The 18103-nt window shown below is 56.9% G+C and overlaps 1 protein-coding gene across 1 annotated transcript in view; it reads left to right on the forward strand.

Moving 5' to 3' along the window:
* Window positions 1–18103, forward strand: part of LOC140409338 (V-type proton ATPase subunit B-like) — a 246072-nt gene that overhangs the window by 102193 nt on the left and 125776 nt on the right. Inside the window, exons 4-6 of the mRNA XM_072497752.1 lie at window positions 3558–3651; window positions 4778–4855; window positions 15074–15213. Of these exons, the coding sequence (XP_072353853.1) occupies window positions 3558–3651; window positions 4778–4855; window positions 15074–15213 (312 nt within the window). The remainder of the gene's footprint in view (window positions 1–3557; window positions 3652–4777; window positions 4856–15073; window positions 15214–18103) is intronic.

Here is an 18103-nt window from a genome sequence, read left to right on the forward strand (position 1 = left end):
GTCTTCTGCCCCCCCTCCCTTAATCTCCCTATCTGTCTTTTGCTCCTGTCCTATAACATTCTGCGATGTCTGCGTCCTTCAATTTTGATCTCTTAAGATAACCAAAATGTAATCACTCCACTACTGCTATGGGCATGCCTTTATCTTCCTGGGCATTAAGCTCTGAATTACCTCTCAAAACATCTTTGTTACTCTTACCCTGTCTTATAGAAAATAGGAGCAGGAGTAGGCCATTCGGCCCTTTGAACCTTCTCCAACGCTCAATCCAATTATGGTCGATCCTCTATCTCACCACCATACCCCTGCGCTCTCCCCATACCTCTTGACACCTTTAGAGTCTAGAAATCTATCTTATTTTCTTCTTAAATATATTCAGTGATTTGTCCTCCACAGCCTCTGTGGTAGGGAATTCCGCAGGCTCACCAACCTCTTGAGTGAAGAAGCTTCTCCTCATCTCAGTCCTAAATGGCCTCCCCGTATCCTGGGACTGTGACCCCTTATTCTTGAACACCCCCCCCCCCACCCCCCCCACCCCCAGGCAGAGGAAACAACATCCCTGCATCCAGTCTGTCCCGCCCTGTCAGAATTTTATACACTTCAGTGAGATCCCCTCTCATTCTTCTCAACTCCAGTGAATACAGGTCCCGTCGACCCAATCTCTCCTCGTACGACGATCCTGCCACCCCAGGAATCAGTCTGCTGAACCTTCGCTGCACTCCCTCTATGGGAAGTACATCCTTTTTGGGATAAGGAGACTTTAACTGAACACAATACCCCAGCTGTGGTCTAACCCAAGCCCTGTACAGCTGCAGTGAGACATCCTTGCTCCTGTACTTAAATCCTCTTGCACTGAAGACAAACATACTATTTGCCTTTCTAACTGCTTGCTGTACCTGCATGCTTGCTTTCAGCAACTGGTGTACTGGGACACAGAGGTTCATTTGTATGTCAACATTTCCCAATCTACCACTATTTAAATAATACTCTTCCATTCTGGCTCTTCGCCCAAAGTGGATATCTTCACATTTACCCACATTATACTGTATCTGCCACGTATTTACCCACTCACTCAACTTGTCTAAATCACTCTCAGTATCCTCCTCACCACTCACCTTCCCACCAAGTTTTGTGTCGTCAGCAAACTTGGAAATATTACATTTGGTTCCCTCATCCAAATCATCGATGTATATTGTGAATAGCTGGGGTCCCAGCACTGATCCCCGCGGGACCCCACCAGTCACCGCCTGGCACCTTGAAAAAGACCCATTCATTCCTACTCCCTGGGTGAGATTCTCCGTCCTGCCACACCAGTTTGCAGGTGCGGTGCACCCCCCTTGGCAGCGAGATTTTCCGTCCCGCCAACCGGACAATGGGGTTTCCCATTGTGGGCAACTCCACGCCGTTGGGAAATCCCCAGGTGTGGGTGCGCTGCCAGCGAAACGGACTACCCCGACAGCAGAGAATCCAGCCCCCTGTTTCTTGTCTGCTAACCAATTCTCAATCCATGCCAGTATATTCCCCCCAATCCCATGTCCTGGGATTTTGCACACTCACCTCTTATGTGGAACTTTATCAAAAACTTTTTGAAAATCCAAATACATCACATCCGCTGGTTCACCCTTATCTATTCTACTAGTTGCATCCTCAAAAACTCCAGTAGGTTTGTCAAACATGATTTCCCCTTCATAAATCCACGTTGACTTTGTCTAATCCCATTGATATTTTCCTGTTATCGCATCCTCGATAATAGACTCTAGCATTTTCACTGAGACACATCTCGATGCGCGATTTAATGGCCTCCACGCCCCTGATTTGACAATGCGACAAGGCCATTTAATCTCAGGAGAGGCCTCGCAAAGGCGCCGTTTAGCACTGATTTCCAGAAAGGTGGACAAAGCATAACGGCATCTGGGGGTGTTTCCCAGTCCATTAAAGGCCCGTGGGTGGTCAGGCTCTGGGTATTGTGCTACCTTGTCTCTCCCTCTGGCATCAGGGCACCTTGGCATTGTCAGCCTGGCACCCTGGCAGTGCCGCATCAGCAATGCCAGCTTGCCTGGGTGGCACTTCCAAACTGGCAGGGTGCCCGGGTGCCAGGTTGCCTGTGCCAGGGGTGCCTTGCCCTTAAGAGGTAGCCATGATGTGGAGATGCCGGTGTTGTACTGGGGTGGGCACAGTAAGAAGTCTTACAACACCAGGCCAAAGTGCAACAGTAGCACAGTAGCACGGTGGGTAGCACTGTGGCTTCACAGCACCAGGGTCCCAGGTTCGATTCCCCGCTGGGTCACTGTCTGTGCGGAGTCTGCACGTTCTCCCCGTGTCTGGGTGGGTTTCCTCCGGGTGCTCCGGTTTCCTCCCACACGTCCCTAAAGATGTGCTGTTAGGTGAATTGGACATTCAGAATTCTCCCTCTGTGTACCCGAACAGGCGCCGGAGTGTGGCGACTAGGAGCTTTTCACAGTAACTCCATTGCAGTGTAAGCCTACTTGTGACAATAAAGATTATAAAAAAAGGTTTGTTTCAAATCACTAGTTTTCGGAGCGCAGCTCCTTCCTCACCTGAGGATTCGAGACAAACCTGTTGGACTTTAACCTGGTGTTGTAAGATTTCTTACTTAAGTGGTGGGTGAGGGGGGGTGGGGGGGGGGCTCAAGGACCCCGTAAGAGATCAGTTGGGTGCAGTGGTGGGGAGGAATCTGGAGGCTGCATTTGAAAATGGCGCCCCCCCCCTGTGCGAGTCATCTTCCTGTGGTGAACTGAGCTCGTCAGTGCAGGAAATATAAGAACATAAGAACTAGGAGCAGGAGTAGGCCATCTGGCCCCTCGATCAGCTCCGCCATTCAATGAGATCATGGCTGATCTTCTGTGGACTCAACTCCACTTTCCGGCCCGAACACCATAACCCTTAATCCCTTTATTCTTCAAAAAACTATCTATCTTTTCTTAAAAACATCTAATGAAGGAGCCTCAACTGCTTCACTGGGCAAGGAATTCCATAGATTCACAACCCTTTGGGTGAAGAAGTTCCTCCTAAACTCAGTCCTAAATCTACTTCCCCTTATTTTGAGGCTATGCCCCCGAGTTCTGCTTTCACCCGCCAGTGGAAACAAATGAGGTAAGTGTGGCGTGGATGGGGTGTTCCCCTCATCAAGACCAAACAAAACAACAAAGTAGCGTTAAATAGCGGTGGCATTCTCTGCGGTGCAGACTCCGAGAAACACCCCACTCTGTTTAGGTCCCGCTAAATCTCGTCTCGGTGGTTAATTTTCACTGAGACGTGTCTCGGTGTTTAATGTTTACTCTAAACGAGCACAGGTGAGATCTTACAATGTTAAGAAGACTATCCCAAAAGGCTATGTAATGCAAGTTAATGTTATTGCGTGTGACAGTGCGTCACATACTGTCCTCTTTCTGCCATCCTCTTGCATTAATCTGATTTGCCCCATTATTCACCCTCATCTGATTAAGCCTAATTACTCCTTTGACTAATTTCCCCGCTCCCCCATGATCCTGTCACCTACTCTACATGATTCCTTCAATGATTTATATTTTGTTCTGCAGGTGTTTGAAGGGACGTCTGGCATTGATGCCAAGCTGACAGCCTGCGAGTTCACTGGTGACATCCTGCGGGCAGCAGTTTCAGAAGACATGCTTGGTGAGATGGTCTTCAATATGGGGCAACAATAGGGCAGCACGGCAGCATGGCGGTTAGCACTGTTGCTTCACAGCTCCAGGGTCCCAGGTTCGATTCCGGCTTGGGTCACTGTCTGTGCGGAGTCTGCACATCCTCCCCGTGTGTGCGTGGGTTTCCTCCGGGTGCTCCGGTTTCCTCCCACAGTCCAAAGATGTGCAGGTTAGGTGGTTTGGCCATGATCAATTGCCCTTAGTGTCCAAAATTGCCCTTAGTGTTGGGTGGGGTTGCTGGGTTATGGGGATCGGGTGGAGGTGTGGATCTTGGGTAGGGTGCTCTTTCCAAGAGCCGGTGCAGACTCGATGGGCCGAATGGCCTCCTTCTGCACTGTAAATTCAATGATAATCTATGACAATAGAGACATGTGCCCATAAATTTGGCATAATAGAAATTTGAGCCCAGTTCTAGGATTTGTTTTTTTACAGGATGTGGGCGTAGCTGGTTAGGCCAGCATTTATTGCCCATCCCTAGTTGTCCTTCAGAAGGCAGTGGTGAGCTGTCATCTTGAACCGCTGCAGACCTTGAGGTGTAGGTACATCCACTGTGATGTTAGCGAGGAGTTTCCAGGACGTTGACCCAGCGACAATGAAGGAACTTTAGTATCCAAGTCCTGGAAGTTCTAGAGCATCAACATTCTGGAAAGTCGAGAGATGGCGAGGTCTATAGGATCTATCGGAGGTCTATAGGATACAGGCCCTGGAAGGTCCAGAGCATCCTGGTCCTGGAAGGCCTACAGGGTCCAAGTCGTGGAAGGTCTAGAGGATACAGGTCCTAGAATGTCTAGATCTAGATACAGGAACGATACAGGAAGGTCAAGAGGATCCTGTTCCTGGAAGATTTAGAGGATCCTGAGTCCTGGAAGGTCGGGAAGATTCAGGTCCTAGGTGATCTATAGAATCCATGTTCTGGAAAGTGCGTGGGATTCAATTCATAAATGTTTTACAGTTTCAGCTTCTGTTGGCCTATTGCCCAGGTCCTGGATGGTTAATTGCGACTAATTGGTTTAATGTTCAAAGGTCCTAGCGGGGTTATGGTGTTTGTTGCATCTTCTATCTTCAAGAGATTGTGGTTCTTGTGGTTGATATCCTAGGTCGAGTGTTTAATGGATCTGGGAAGCCGATCGATAAGGGGCCTGCCGTTGTAGCAGAGGATTTCCTTGACATAAATGGTAAGCATTCTACCCTTGAGATCTGGATGTTTATCACTCCAGTGGCAGGCGGCATCCAGCGATGCTGGATGAGGCTGTCTGGGGTTGCCAAGCTATTGGCTGAATTGAAATGGGTGCTTTCTCATGTATGGAACGATCTCTCTGGACTTCATGCAGAACTTTTCACTGTACCTTGGTACTCCTGACAATCGATAAAATCAATCAATCAATCAATTTGGATGCTGCTGTCAAGGCCATCTTATATTGCCCACCCCTAATTGCCCTTGAGAAGATGGTGGTGAGCTGCCTTTTTGAACCGCTGTAGTCTATGTGGTGTAGGTACACCCACTGTGCTGTTAGGGAGGGTTCCAGGATGTTGCCCCAGCGACAGTGAAGGAACGGCGATATAGTTCCAAGTCAGGGTGGTGAGTGACTTGGAGGGGGACCTCCAGGTGGCGGGGTTCCCAGGTACCTGCTGCGCTTCATGATGTGGAGATGCTGGCGTTGGACTGGGGTGAGCACAGCAAGAAGTCTGACAACACCAGGTTAACGTCCAACAGGTTGATTTGGAATAGAAATGAAGCTGTTGGACTTTAACCTGGAGTTGTCAGACTTCGTACTGCCCTGCTGGATGGTAGTGGTCACAGGTTGGAAAAGCATTGATGAGGAACTCTTGGTGAGTTGCTGTTGTGCATTTTGCAGATGGTACGCACGGCTGCCACTGTGCATCAGCAGGGGAGGCAGTGATGTTTAAGGGGATGTCTTTCAAGAAGAAAAGTTTGCAAAAAATAACTTGTCAAATGTAAGAAGGAAAATGTTCTGGGTACTCACAGAGTTGCACTTGCCGCTCCTTGTGGTGCACACGGCTGAGAGCCTTGTCTTTCCACAGCGAGGGTTTTCCTGAAACAGGCCATTAGTCTGTCACAGGGTACCACTCCACATCGAGTGTGGCTGGCCAGGAGAGGCTGCCATGCCTGCTGCCTGCCATGGGAGTTTTGGAAGGATTTGCAGGTAACACACAAGGGGCGCCATTCTCCGACCCCCCGCCGGGTCGGAGAATGGCCGTTGGCCGCCGTGAATCCTGCCCCCGCCCCCGCCGAAGTCTCCGAAGGGAGAAAAGTCGGCGGGGCGTTAATGGCGCCGCTGCCGCGGAGAATGTCACGGGTCTGCGCAAGGCAGCCGATTTTCGGCCTGCCGATATTCTCCCTTCCGGATGGGCCGAAGTCCCGTCGACGTGATGACCGTTCACGTCGACGTGAATCAAACCTCCTTTTCATCGGCGTGACCCTGTGCTCCAGGCTCACGCCGACCAGCGAGGAGGTGAGTGACGGCCTGGGGGGTTGGCTCTGGGCAGGAAATGGCGTGGCCGCAGACTGATTGCATGAGGAGAGGTGTGTCTCGGCTTGTGTGTGTGTGTGTGTGCGGTGGGGGGGGGGGGGTGGTTAGAGTAGGCTGGGCTCCGGGGGAGTGCCGGGAGGGGGTCCGTGCTGGGGTGGAGGTTGGGGGGGGTCCGTGCTGGGGTGGTTGGGGAGGGGGTCCGTGCCGGGGTGGAGGTTGGGGAGGGGGTCCGTGCTGGGGTGGAGGTTGGGGAGGGGGTCCGTTCTGGGGTGGAGGTTGGGGGTTGGGGGGGGGTCCGTGCCGGGGTGGAGGTTGGGGAGGTGGTCCGTGCCGGGGTGGAGGTTGGGGAGGGGGTCCGTGCCGGGGTGGAGGTTGGGGAGGGGGTCCGTGCCGGGGTGGAGGTTGGGGAGGGGGTCCGTGCCTGGGTGGAGGTTGGGGAGGGGGTCCGTGCTGGGGTGGAGGTTGGGGAGGGGGTCCGTGCTGGGGTGGAGGTTGGGGGCAGGGGGGGGTCCGTGCTGAGGTGGAGGTTGGGGAGGAGGTCCGTGCTGGGGTGGAGGTTGGGGGTTGGGGGGGTCCGTGCCGGGGTGGAGGTTGGGGAGGGGGTCCGTGCCGGGGTGGCGCTTGGGGAGGGGGTCCGTGCCGGGGTGGAGGTTGGGGAGGGAGTCCGTGCCGGGGTGGAGGTTGGGGAGGGGGTCTGTGCCGGGGTGGAGGTTGGGGGCTGGTGGGGGTCCGTGCTGGGGTGGAGGTTGGGGAGGGGGTCCGTGCCAGGGTGGAGGTTGGGGAGGGGGTCCGTGCCGGGGTGGAGCTTGGGGAGGGGGTCCGTGCCGGGGTGGAGGTTGGGGAGGGGGTCCGTGCCGGGGTGGAGGTTGGGGAGGGGGTCCGTGCCCGGGTGGAGGTTGGGGAGGGGGTCCGTGCCGGGGTGGAGGTTGGGGAGGGGGTCCGTGCCGGGGTGGAGGTTGGGGGGGGGGTCCGTGCTGGGTTGGAGGTTGGGGAGGGGGTCCGTGCTGGGGTGGTGGTTGGGGAGGGGGTCTGTGCTGGGGTGGAGGTTGGGGGCGGGGGGGGGTCCGTGCTGGGGTGGAGGTTGGGGAGGGGGTCAGTGCTGGGGTGGAGGTTAGGGGTTGGGGAGGGGTCCGTGCCGGGGTGGAGGTTGGGGAGGGGGTCCGTGCCGGGGTGGAGCTTGGGGAGGGGGTCCGTGCCGGGGTGGAGGTTGGGGAGGGGGTCCGTGCCGGGGTGGAGGTTGGGGAGGGGGTCCGTGCCGGGGTGGAGGTTGGGGAGGGGGTCCGTGCCGGGGTGGAGGTTGGAGGCTGGGGGGGGTCCGTGCTGGGGTGGATGTTGGGGAGGGGGTCCGTGCCGGGTTGGAGGTTGGGGGGGGGGTCCGTGCCGGGGTGGAGGTTGGGGAGGGTGTCCGTGCCGGGGTGGAGGTTGGGGAGGGGGTCCGTGCCGGGGTGGAGGTTGGGGAGGGGGTCCGTGCCGGGGTGGAGGTTGGGGTGGGGGTCCGTGCCGGGGTGGAGGTTGGGGGCTGGGGGGGGTCCGTGCCGGGGTGGAGGTTAGGGAGGGGGTCCGTGCCGGGGTGGAGGTTGGGGAGGGGGTCCGTGCCGGGGTGGAGGTTGGGGAGGGGGTCCGTGCCGGGGTGGAGGTTGGGGAGGGGGTCCGTGCCGGGGTGGAGGTTGGGGGGGGGGGGTCCGTGCTGGGGTGGAGGTTGGGGAGGGGGTCCGTGCTGGGGTGAAGGTTGGGGGTTGGGGGGGGGTCCGTGCCGGGGTGGAGGTTGGGGAGGGGGTCCGTGCCGGGGTGGAGGTTGGGGTCTGGGGGGGTCCGTGCTGGGGTGGAGGTTGGGGAGGGGGTCCGTGCTGGGGTGGAGATTGGGGGTTGGAGGGGGTCCGTGCCGGGGTGGAGGTTGGGGTCTGGGGGGGGTCCGTGCTGGGGTGGAGGTTGGGGAGGGGGTCCGTGCTGGGGTGGAGATTGGGGGTTGGAGGGGGTCCGTGCCGAGGAGGGTGATGGGAGGGCAAATGAGTTGGTCCACCTGGCCAGGTGCCAGCCTCCAACAGTTGGACCCATGCGGTCCATGCCACCTGGCTGGGGGGAGGAGGGGATATGGGCAATGATGACATGTCGTCCCCCCACCAGGCCGTCATGTTTTCAGACCATCCAGCGATGTTGGCCGCCGTGGTGGCAGCCGCTCATGTCTATGTTGCCCTGGATGAGGAGGAGGAGGAGGAGGAGGAGGAGGAGCGTGCCAGAGAGGCGGCGCAGGCTGCCGCAGAGGGGCAGGCGGCAGCCGCCCAGGCTGGAGGGGCACCTGACCGACAGGACGAGGAGGGGGAGGAGGACGTCGCGGCCCCACGGCAACGGAGGCACCCGAGGGCGTCCCGTGTGTACCGGCCCCGGCAGTCATACCAGGACCTCACGGACCAGGAATGCAGGAGGAGGCTCCGGATGAGCCGGGAAACCATGGCACACATCTGCCACCTGCTGGCACACCTGTCACCGCGTGGCACTGGCGGGGGACACCCTCTCCCCATGTCCGTCAAGGTTACGGTGGCCCTGAACTTATATGCAACGGGGTCATTCCAGGCACCGAGTGGGGACCTGTCCGGCATATCGCAGACATCGGTGCACCGGTGCATCCGGGCAGTGACAGATGCCCTTGATGCCATGGCGCACCGGTACATCCGCTTCCCTGTGGACCGGGCCAGCCAAGGTGCCCGGGCCGTGGGCTTCTCTGCCGTGGCCGGGTTCCCCATGGTCCAGGGCGCGATCGATGGGATGCACGTCGCCGTGCGGCCACCTGCAGATAACAGGGCCGTGTTCACTAATAGGAAGGGGGCCTATTCGATGAACGTACAGGTGGTCTGCGACCACCGCATGATGATCCTGCACGTCTGCGCCCGTCACCCAGGCAGTGTACACGACTCATTCGTGTTGTCGCGGTCATCCATCCCCGGCATGTACGATGACGCCATCCCCGGCTGAGGGGCTGGTTGCTGGGCGACAGGGGCTACCCATTGCGATCATGGCTGATGATGCCTATACGGAGGCCACGCAATGAGGCGGAGAACCGCTACAATTATGCCCATGTAGCGACAAGGGGAGTGATCGAGAGGTGCTTTGGCGTGCTGAAGATGCGTTTCAGGTGCCTGGACCTCTCTGGGGGCGCCCTCCAGTATCGGTCAGATAGGGTCGGCCGCACCATTGTGGTGTGCTGCGTCCTGCACAACATAGCCCAGCAGAGGGGCGATGTGCCGCAGGCAGAGGAGGGCGGAGTGGAGGAGCAGCAGGAAGAGGCCCAGTCCTCCCCAGATGAGGGGGATGGGGGAAATGGTCAGGGCAGACGGGGTAGACACAGGCGGGTGGCTGTCCACCGTTACCGGCTGGCCCAGCGGGCACGGGACAGACTGATAGCCGCCCGCTTCACTGACTAGATGGGCGTGGGAATCGGGTAGTATGGCCACAGACCGCACACCATGGCAACAGCTGACCACCCACACCCCCCACCCATCCACCCACCCAGCACCCTCACCCCACTCCCCAACCCCACACACCCCACCCGCATGCACACCCCCCCCCCCCCCCAATTGCCGATCCACCGGCGGCACAACGGGCCGGGCTCACCCAGTTGCGGGTGGACGCGTGTCTATTGCAGGCCATGGAGGATGATGACAACCCGCCCTGCGGTGAGCTCCTGGCTCTACATCGTTGGACTATGTCTGACCCATGGCCACAGTACCACCATCCACCCGGACCATCCCTGCATGCGGCTGTGACACTGCAGCGCACGGTCCCGTCCTCTGCCCGGGGGATGTTGATGGCGGCCCAGGGGAAAGGGGGCAGACTCACCTGGGGCTGAGGTAAGACCACCCCTCACACACACACTTGCGCTCAACGTACATGATACCCCCGCACACTTTGGACAGAGCACAAAGGCAGCTTCGGTAGGTGTAACATTGACTTTAATAACCAAAGGAGTTCATGCACGTGCCCTTGCCCCTAAAACTCATCTGTGCCCTGCACCCGTGCCAACTTACTCAGTGTCTAATTGTTTGGCCTTACGGGCCCTTTGACTACGTCTACGTGGTTCCCCAGACGGTACAGCAGAACTGGAGGTGGACTCCTGTGATTCCTGCCCTCTGACACTGGATCCCTTTGGCGGCCGTTTCCTGGGGCGTCCTGGCCTAGATGGGCCTGGGATGGCGAGCTGCCAGCCTGTCCTGCCCGTTGCCCACCCGATGCACCTGGGACGGAAGGGGGGAAGTCCGAGGTGTCGCGGTGTACCGGGACCTCCCCTACAGAGGGAGCCGGGACGGACCACACCACCTCCTCCTCCCTCGGGGTGCCCGATGGCCCCCAGGCCTCTACATGGGTGGGGGATGCGAACGGACTGGCCATCCGACGTCCCCCCGACATCTGGCGCTGCCAGTCCTGGAGGCCCGTGCTGGTATCGACAGGGGTCTGCAGGTTTGCAGCCAGGGAGCCCAGGGGGTTGGCAAACCCTGTCTGTGACAGTGCGACGCCGGCTCGCACATGGCCACTGGCGCCGATGCCCTCAGCGATGGCCTGCAGAGACTGGGCCATGGCCTGCTGAGACTGGGCCATGGCCTGCTGAGACTGGGCCATGGCCTGCTGAGACTGGGCCATGGCCTGCTGAGACTGGGCCATGGCCTGCAGAGACTGGGCCATGGCCTGCAGAGACTGGGCTATGGCCTGCTGAGACTGGGCCATGGCCTGCTGAGACTGGGCTATGGCGTTGAGCGCCTCTGCCATCTGGCGCTGGCACTGGCTCATGGCCTCCTGTGAGAGGGCAGCCATTTCCTGGGCCACAGACGCCGCCTGCACGGAAGGCCCCAGGCCTCGCAAACCGTTCCCCATGTCTGACACCGTCGCACCCATTGCCTCCACCGCGGACGCCACCCGTGCGGTGTCAGCCTGGGTGGCACGCATGACCGGGACCACTCACAGCTCCTGGACGCGGGTGGACTCCTCCACCAGACCGCAGGCGCCGCAAGCCACCCGTCACCCTATTCGCTCGTCTCCGTGTCGGTGGTTGCATCGGATCTATGTGTGGGTGTGGTAACTGCAGGAACCCGGGATCCATCTGGGCGGCAGATGTTCGCTTGGCCTGGGCTGCCCTCCGACCGCCCGGTCCCTCTGCTGCTCCTACCTCCACCTGCTGTACCGGGACGGTTGTGTTGTGCGCACCAGTGAGTGTACCAGACGCCTCATCACTAAAGTGCCCAACCGTGGTGAGTGTTTCTGCGATGGTGGAGGGTGTTGGTGACAGCAGTGGCGTTGTGTCGTGCTCTTCGTCCCACTCTGACTCCATGGCACTTTGGGGTGGGGGTTCGTCTCCACCCATCCACTCTGAGTCACTGTCCGGTATTTCGTCTTCCCGGGTAGGGGTGTCCTGGGTAGTGCTGTCCCGGGTAGTGCTGTCCCGGGTAGGGGTGTCCTGGGTAGTGCTGTCCCGAGTAGTGCTGTCCCAGGTGGTGGTGTTCTGGGTAGTGGTGTCCCGGGTAGGGGTGTCCTGGATAGTGGTGTCCTGGGTAGTGGTGTCCTGGCTCGGATGTGACGGGGGCCTGTGGCTGCCCCCCTCATCGCTGGGTGGTCGCTCCCGCACGTGACGGGGATGTCGTCTCCCTGTTGCTCCAGGTCTCTCCGTCTCCCGTGGTCTCCGAGGGGCATCCTGCGGGCGTCGCATGCTTGAGGGTCCGGGTCTCTCCGTCTCCCGTGGTCTCCGAGGGGCATCCTGCGGGCATCGCATGCTGGAGGGTCCGGGTCTCTCCGTCTCCCGTGGTGTGCGAGGGGCATCCTGCGGGCGTCGCATGCTGGAGGGTCCGGGTCTCTCCGTCTCCCGTGGTCTCCGAGGGGCATCCTGCGGGCGTCGCATGCTGGAGGGTGCGGGTCTCTCCGTCTCCTGTGGTCTCCGAGGGGCATCCTGCGGGCGTCGCATGCTGGAGGGTCCGGGTCTCTCCGTCTCCCGTGGTGTGCGAGGGGCATCCTGCGGGCGTCGCATGCTGGAGGGTCCGGGTCTCTCCGTCTCCCGTGGTCTCCGAGGGGCATCCTGCGGGCGTCGCATGCTGGAGGGTGCGGGTCTCTCCGTCTCCTGTGGTCTCCGAGGGGCATCCTGCGGGCGGTGTGCATCTGCGGGGATGGGTGCCTGGACGTTTGGTCCTGCGATACACAATGAAGCATGCATGGTTAGACATCAGGCAGTGATCAGGTGATACGGGGGAGGGGGATATAGGGGAGGGGGGATATGGGGACGGGCTCTCGGTGGCTCACTTGCTACTACGCCCCCGACCTCTGCATCAGCAACCTCCCGGTCGTCAGGTCCGCCAGCCAGTTCCAGGGCCCTTTCCTCGTGTTCGGTCAGGGGCCTCTCATCAGCGGGGCCTCCTCCAGTCCTCACATGCTCCCTATTGTTGTGTGCGCGCTTCTCCTGTGGAGGGGGGGGGGGGTGGTGGCAGGGGTAAAAGGCAACAGTGTTAGGCAGGTATATGAATGCACGCCATCGGTTGCGCGTGCATTGCAGAGGTTAAGGCTAGGGCTGGATTCACTTGGGGATATGGGGGATATGGGGGAGGGGGATATGGGGGAGGGGGATATGGGGGAGGGGGGATATGGGGGAGGGGGGATATGGGGGATATGGGGGAGGGGGGATATGGGGGAGGGGGGATATGGGGGATATGGGGGAGGGGGGATATGGGGGAGGGGGGATATGGGGGAGGGGGATATGGGGGAGGGGGGATATGGGGGAGGGGGGATATGGGGGATATGGGGGAGGGGGGATATGGGGGAGGGGGGATATGGGGGATATGGGGGAGGGGGGATATGGGGGAGGGGGGATATGGGGGAGAGGGGATATGGGGGAGAGGGGATATGGGGGATATGGGGAGGGGGATATGGGGGAGGGGGGATATGGGGGAGAGGGGATATGGGGGAGGGGGGATATGGGGAGGGTGGATATGGGGAGGGGGGATATGGGGGAGGGGGGATATGGGGGATATGGGGAGGGGGGATATGGGAGAGGGGGGATTTGGGGGAGGGGGATATGGGGGAGGGGGGATATGGGGGATATGGGGGGATATGGGGAGGGGGGATATGGGGATATGGGGGAGGGGGGATATGGGGAGGGGGATATGGGGAGGGGGGATATGGGGAGGAGTGATATGGGGGAGGGGGAATATGGGAGAGGGGGGATATGGGGGAGGGGGGATATGGGGGAGGGGGGATATGGGGGATATGGGGAGGGGGGATATGGGGGATATGGGGAGGGGGATATGGGGGAGAGGGGATATGGGGAGGGGGGATATGGGGAGGGGGGATATGGGGAGGGGTGTTATGGGGGAGGGGGGATATGGGGGATATGGGGAGGGGGGATATGGGGGATATGGGGTATATGGGGAGGAAGGATATGGGGGATATGGGGGAGGGGGGATATGGGGGATATGGGGGAGGGGTGATATGGGGGATATGGGGGAGGGGGGATATGGGGGAGGGGGGATATGGGGGAGGGGGATATGGGGGATATGGGGGAGGGGGGATATGGGGAGGGGGGATATGGGGGATATGGGGAGGGGGGATATGGGGGAGGGGGGATATGGGGGATATGGGGGAGGGGTGATATGGGGGATATGGGGGAGGGGGGATATGGGGAGGGGGGATATGGGGGAGGGGGGATATGGGGATATGGGGGAGGGGGATATGGGGGATATGGGGGAGGGGGGGATATGGGGATATGGGGGAGGGGGGATATGGGGGATATGGGGAGGGGGGATATGGGGGAGGGGGATATGGGGGAGGGGGGATATGGGGAGGGGGGATATGGGGAGGGGGGATATGGGGGAGGGGGGATATGGGGGATATGGGGTTTATGGGGGAGGAGGGATATGGGGGATATGGGGAGGGGGGATATGGGGAGGGGTGATATGGGGGAGGGAGGATATGGGGGAGGGGGGATATGGGGGAGGGGGGATATGGGGAGAGGGGATATGGGTAGGGGGGATATGGGGGAGGGGGGATATGAGGGAGGGGGGATATGGGGGACGGGGATCTGGGGGATATGGGGGAGGGGGATATGGGGGAGGGGGGATATGGGGGATATGGGGGAGGGCGGATATGGGGAGGGAGGATATGGGGAGGCTCACCCTGGCTGCTCTGACGAGGTCGTTCACCTTCTTGAGGCACTGGGTGCCTGTCCGTGGTGTCAGGGCCACAGCGGTGACAGCCTCTGCCACGTCCCTCCACAGACGCCGGCTGTGGCGTGGGGCAACTCTGCGGCCGTGCCCGGGATACAGGGCGTCCCTCCTCTGCTCCACCGCGTCCAGGAGCGCCTCCACATCGCGTGACTCGAACCTCGGGGCTGAGCGGCGGCCAGCCATCCAGTCGGGTGTTGCGGTCGGGTGTTCCGGTCGGGGGGGGGGGGAGCTGCGCGGCCTTATGAGCCGTCACGCCGTGCAGCGCGTATGATGCTGCACGGCGTGAACCACTGCGCAAGCGCGGATCCCGTTACGTCGCTGCTAGCCCATTTCGGGCCGGAGACTATCGTCCCATTTTTATGACGTGACGCAAGTGGGATTTGCGCCGTTTTTTGCGCCGATCGGCGGACTTTCCGCCAATAACGGAGAATTTCGCCCAAGCTGTTTGACTGCATTAAACATGCACCTTCTTGCAAATCAATCCCAGGGAAAGGGTTCAAAACTCAAAGGAGGGACTCGAGCCACTGGACCACATCATGCCTGCCTTCAACGTGCAGCGGGATCTAATAATGGGAACTGAGCTATGAATGTGGAGGAATCGAAGCGACTGTTTAGTGTAGAAGAGTTGAGTGTTGGTTTTGATGGGAAAGAGGTTTGTGTCGGTTATTCTACTGTCCTCATGTGCTCATTCCACATTGTCAATTCCCAGGGCAGCCGATTAACCCACAATCTCGCATTTACCCGGAGGAAATGATTCAAACGGGGATTTCACCCATTGATGTCATGAACAGCATCGCCAGAGGCCAGAAGATCCCCATTTTCTCAGCAGCTGGACTCCCACACAATGAGGTAAATTTCACTGTGTAATCTCCCCTCACTCACACACAGTGAGGTAAATTTCACTGTGTAATCTCCCCTCACACACACACAGTGAGGTAAATTTCACTGTGTAATCTCTCCTCACTCACACACACAGTGAGGTAAATTTCACTGTGTAATCTCCCCTCACTCACACACAGTGAGGTAAATTTCACTGTGTAATCTCTCCTCACTCACACACAGTGAGGTAAATTTCACTGTGTAATCTCCCCTCACTCACACACAGTGAGGTAAATTTCACTGTGTAATCTCTCCTCACTCACACACAGTGAGGTAAATTTCACTGTGTAATCTCCCCTCACTCACACACAGTGAGGTAAATTTCACTGTGTAATCTCCCCTCACTCACACACACAATGAGGTAAATTTCACTGTGTAATCTCCCCTCACTCACACACAATGAGGTAAATTTCACTGTGTAATCTCCCCTCAGTCACACACACACAGTGAGGTAAATTTCACTGTGTAATCTCCCCTCACACACACACAGTGAGGTAAATTTCACTGTGTAATCTCCCCTCACTCACACAGTGAGGTAAATTTCACTGTGTAATATCCCCTCACTCACATAAACAGTGAGATAAATTTCACTGTGTAATCTCCCTTCACTCACAGACACAGTGAGCTAAATTTCACTGTGTAATCTCCCTTCACTCACACACACAGTGAGGTAAATTTCACTGTGTAATCTTTCCTCACTCACACACACAGTGAGGTAAATTTCACTGTGTAATCTCTCCTCACTCACACACAGTGAGGTAAATTTCACTGTGTAATCTCCCCTCACACACACACAGTGAGATAAATTTCACTGTGTAATCTCCCCTCACTCACACACACAGTGAGGTAAATTTCACTGTGTCATCTCCCCTCACACACTCAGTGAGGTAAATTTCACTGTGTAATCTCCCTTCACACACACACAGTGAGGTAAATTTCACTGTGTAATCTCCCCTCACACACACACAGTGAGGTAAATTTCACTGTGTAATCTCCCCTCACTCACACAGTGAGGTAAATTTCTCTGTGTAATCTCTCCTCAGTCACACACAATGAGGTAAACTTCAGCGTGTAATCTCCCCTCACACACACAGTGAGGTAAATTTCACTGTGTAATCTCCCCTCACTCACACACACAGTGAGGTAAATTTCACTGTGTAATCTCCCTCCACTCACACACACAGTGAGGTAAATTTCACTGTGTAATCTCCCTTCACACACACACAGTGAGGTAAATTTCACTGTGTAATCTCCCCTCACTCTCACACACAGTGAGGTAAATTTCACTGTGTAATCTCCCTTCACACACACACAGTGAGGTAAATTTCACTGTGTAATCTCCCTCCACTCACACACACAGTGAGGTAAATTTCACTGTGTAATCTCCCCTCACTCACACACAATGAGGTAAACTTCAGCGTGTAATCTCCCCTCACACACACAGTGAGGTAAATTTCACTGTGTAATCTCCCCTCACTCACACACACAGTGAGGTAAATTTCACTGTGTAATCTCCCCTCACACACACAGTGAGGTAAATTTCACTGTGTAATCTCCCCTCACTCACACACAATGAGGTAAACTTCAGCGTGTAATCTCCCCTCACACACACAGTGAGGTAAATTTCACTGTGTAATCTCCCCTCACACACACACACAGTGAGGTAAATTTCACTGTGTAATCTCCCCTCACTCTCACACACAGTGAGGTAAATTTCACTGTGTAATCTCCCCTCACACACACACAGTGAGGTAAATTTCACTGTGTAATCTCCCTTCACTCACACACACAGTGAGGTAAATTTCACTGTGTAATCTCCCCTCACTCACACACAGTGAGGTAAATTTCACTGTGTAATCTCCCTTCACTCACACACACAGTGAGGTAAATTTCACTGTGTAATCTCCCCTCACTCACACACAGTGAGGTAAATTTCACTGTGTAATCTCCCCTCACACACACACAGTGAGGTAAATTTCACTGTGTAATCTCCCTTCACTCACACACACAGTGAGGTAAATTTCACTGTGTAATCTCCCCTCACACACACACAGTGAGGTAAATTTCACTGTGTAATCTCCCCTCACTCACACACACAGTGAGGTAAATTTCACTGTGTAATCTCCCCTCACTCACACACACAGTGAGGTAAATTTCACTGTGTAATCTCCCCTCACTCACACACACAGTGAGGTAAATTTCACTGTGTAATCTCCCTTCACTCACACACACAGTGAGGTAAATTTCACTGTGTAATCTCCCCTCACTCACACACACAGTGAGGTAAATTTCACTGTGTAATCTCCCCTCACTCACACACACAGTGAGGTAAATTTCACTGTGTAATCTCCCCTCACTCACACACACAGTGAGGTAAATTTCACTGTGTAATCTCCCCTCACTCACTCACACAGTGAGATAAATTTCACTGTGTAATCTCCCCTCACTCACAGACACAGTGAGCTAAATTTCACTGTGTAATCTCCCCTCACACACACACAGTGAGGTAAATTTCACTGTGTAATCTCCCCTCACTCACACACACAGTGAGGTAAATTTCACTGTGTAATCTCCCCTCACTCACACACACAGTGAGGTAAATTTCACTGTGTAATCTCCGCTCACACACACACACACAGTGAGGTAAATTTCACTGTGTGATCTCCCATGTAACACACACAGTGAGGTAAATTTCACTGTGTAATCTCTCCTCACTCACACACACAGTGAGGTAAATTTCTCTGTGTAATCTCCCCTCAGTCACACACACAGTGTGGTAAATTTCACTGTGTGATCTCCCCTCACTCACACACAGTGAGATAAATTTTGTTGTGTAATCTCCCCTCACTCACACACAGTG

The sequence above is a fragment of the Scyliorhinus torazame genome, chromosome 3, assembly GCF_047496885.1.
Source record: "Scyliorhinus torazame isolate Kashiwa2021f chromosome 3, sScyTor2.1, whole genome shotgun sequence".
Classification (NCBI taxonomy): Eukaryota; Metazoa; Chordata; class Chondrichthyes; order Carcharhiniformes; family Scyliorhinidae; genus Scyliorhinus; species Scyliorhinus torazame.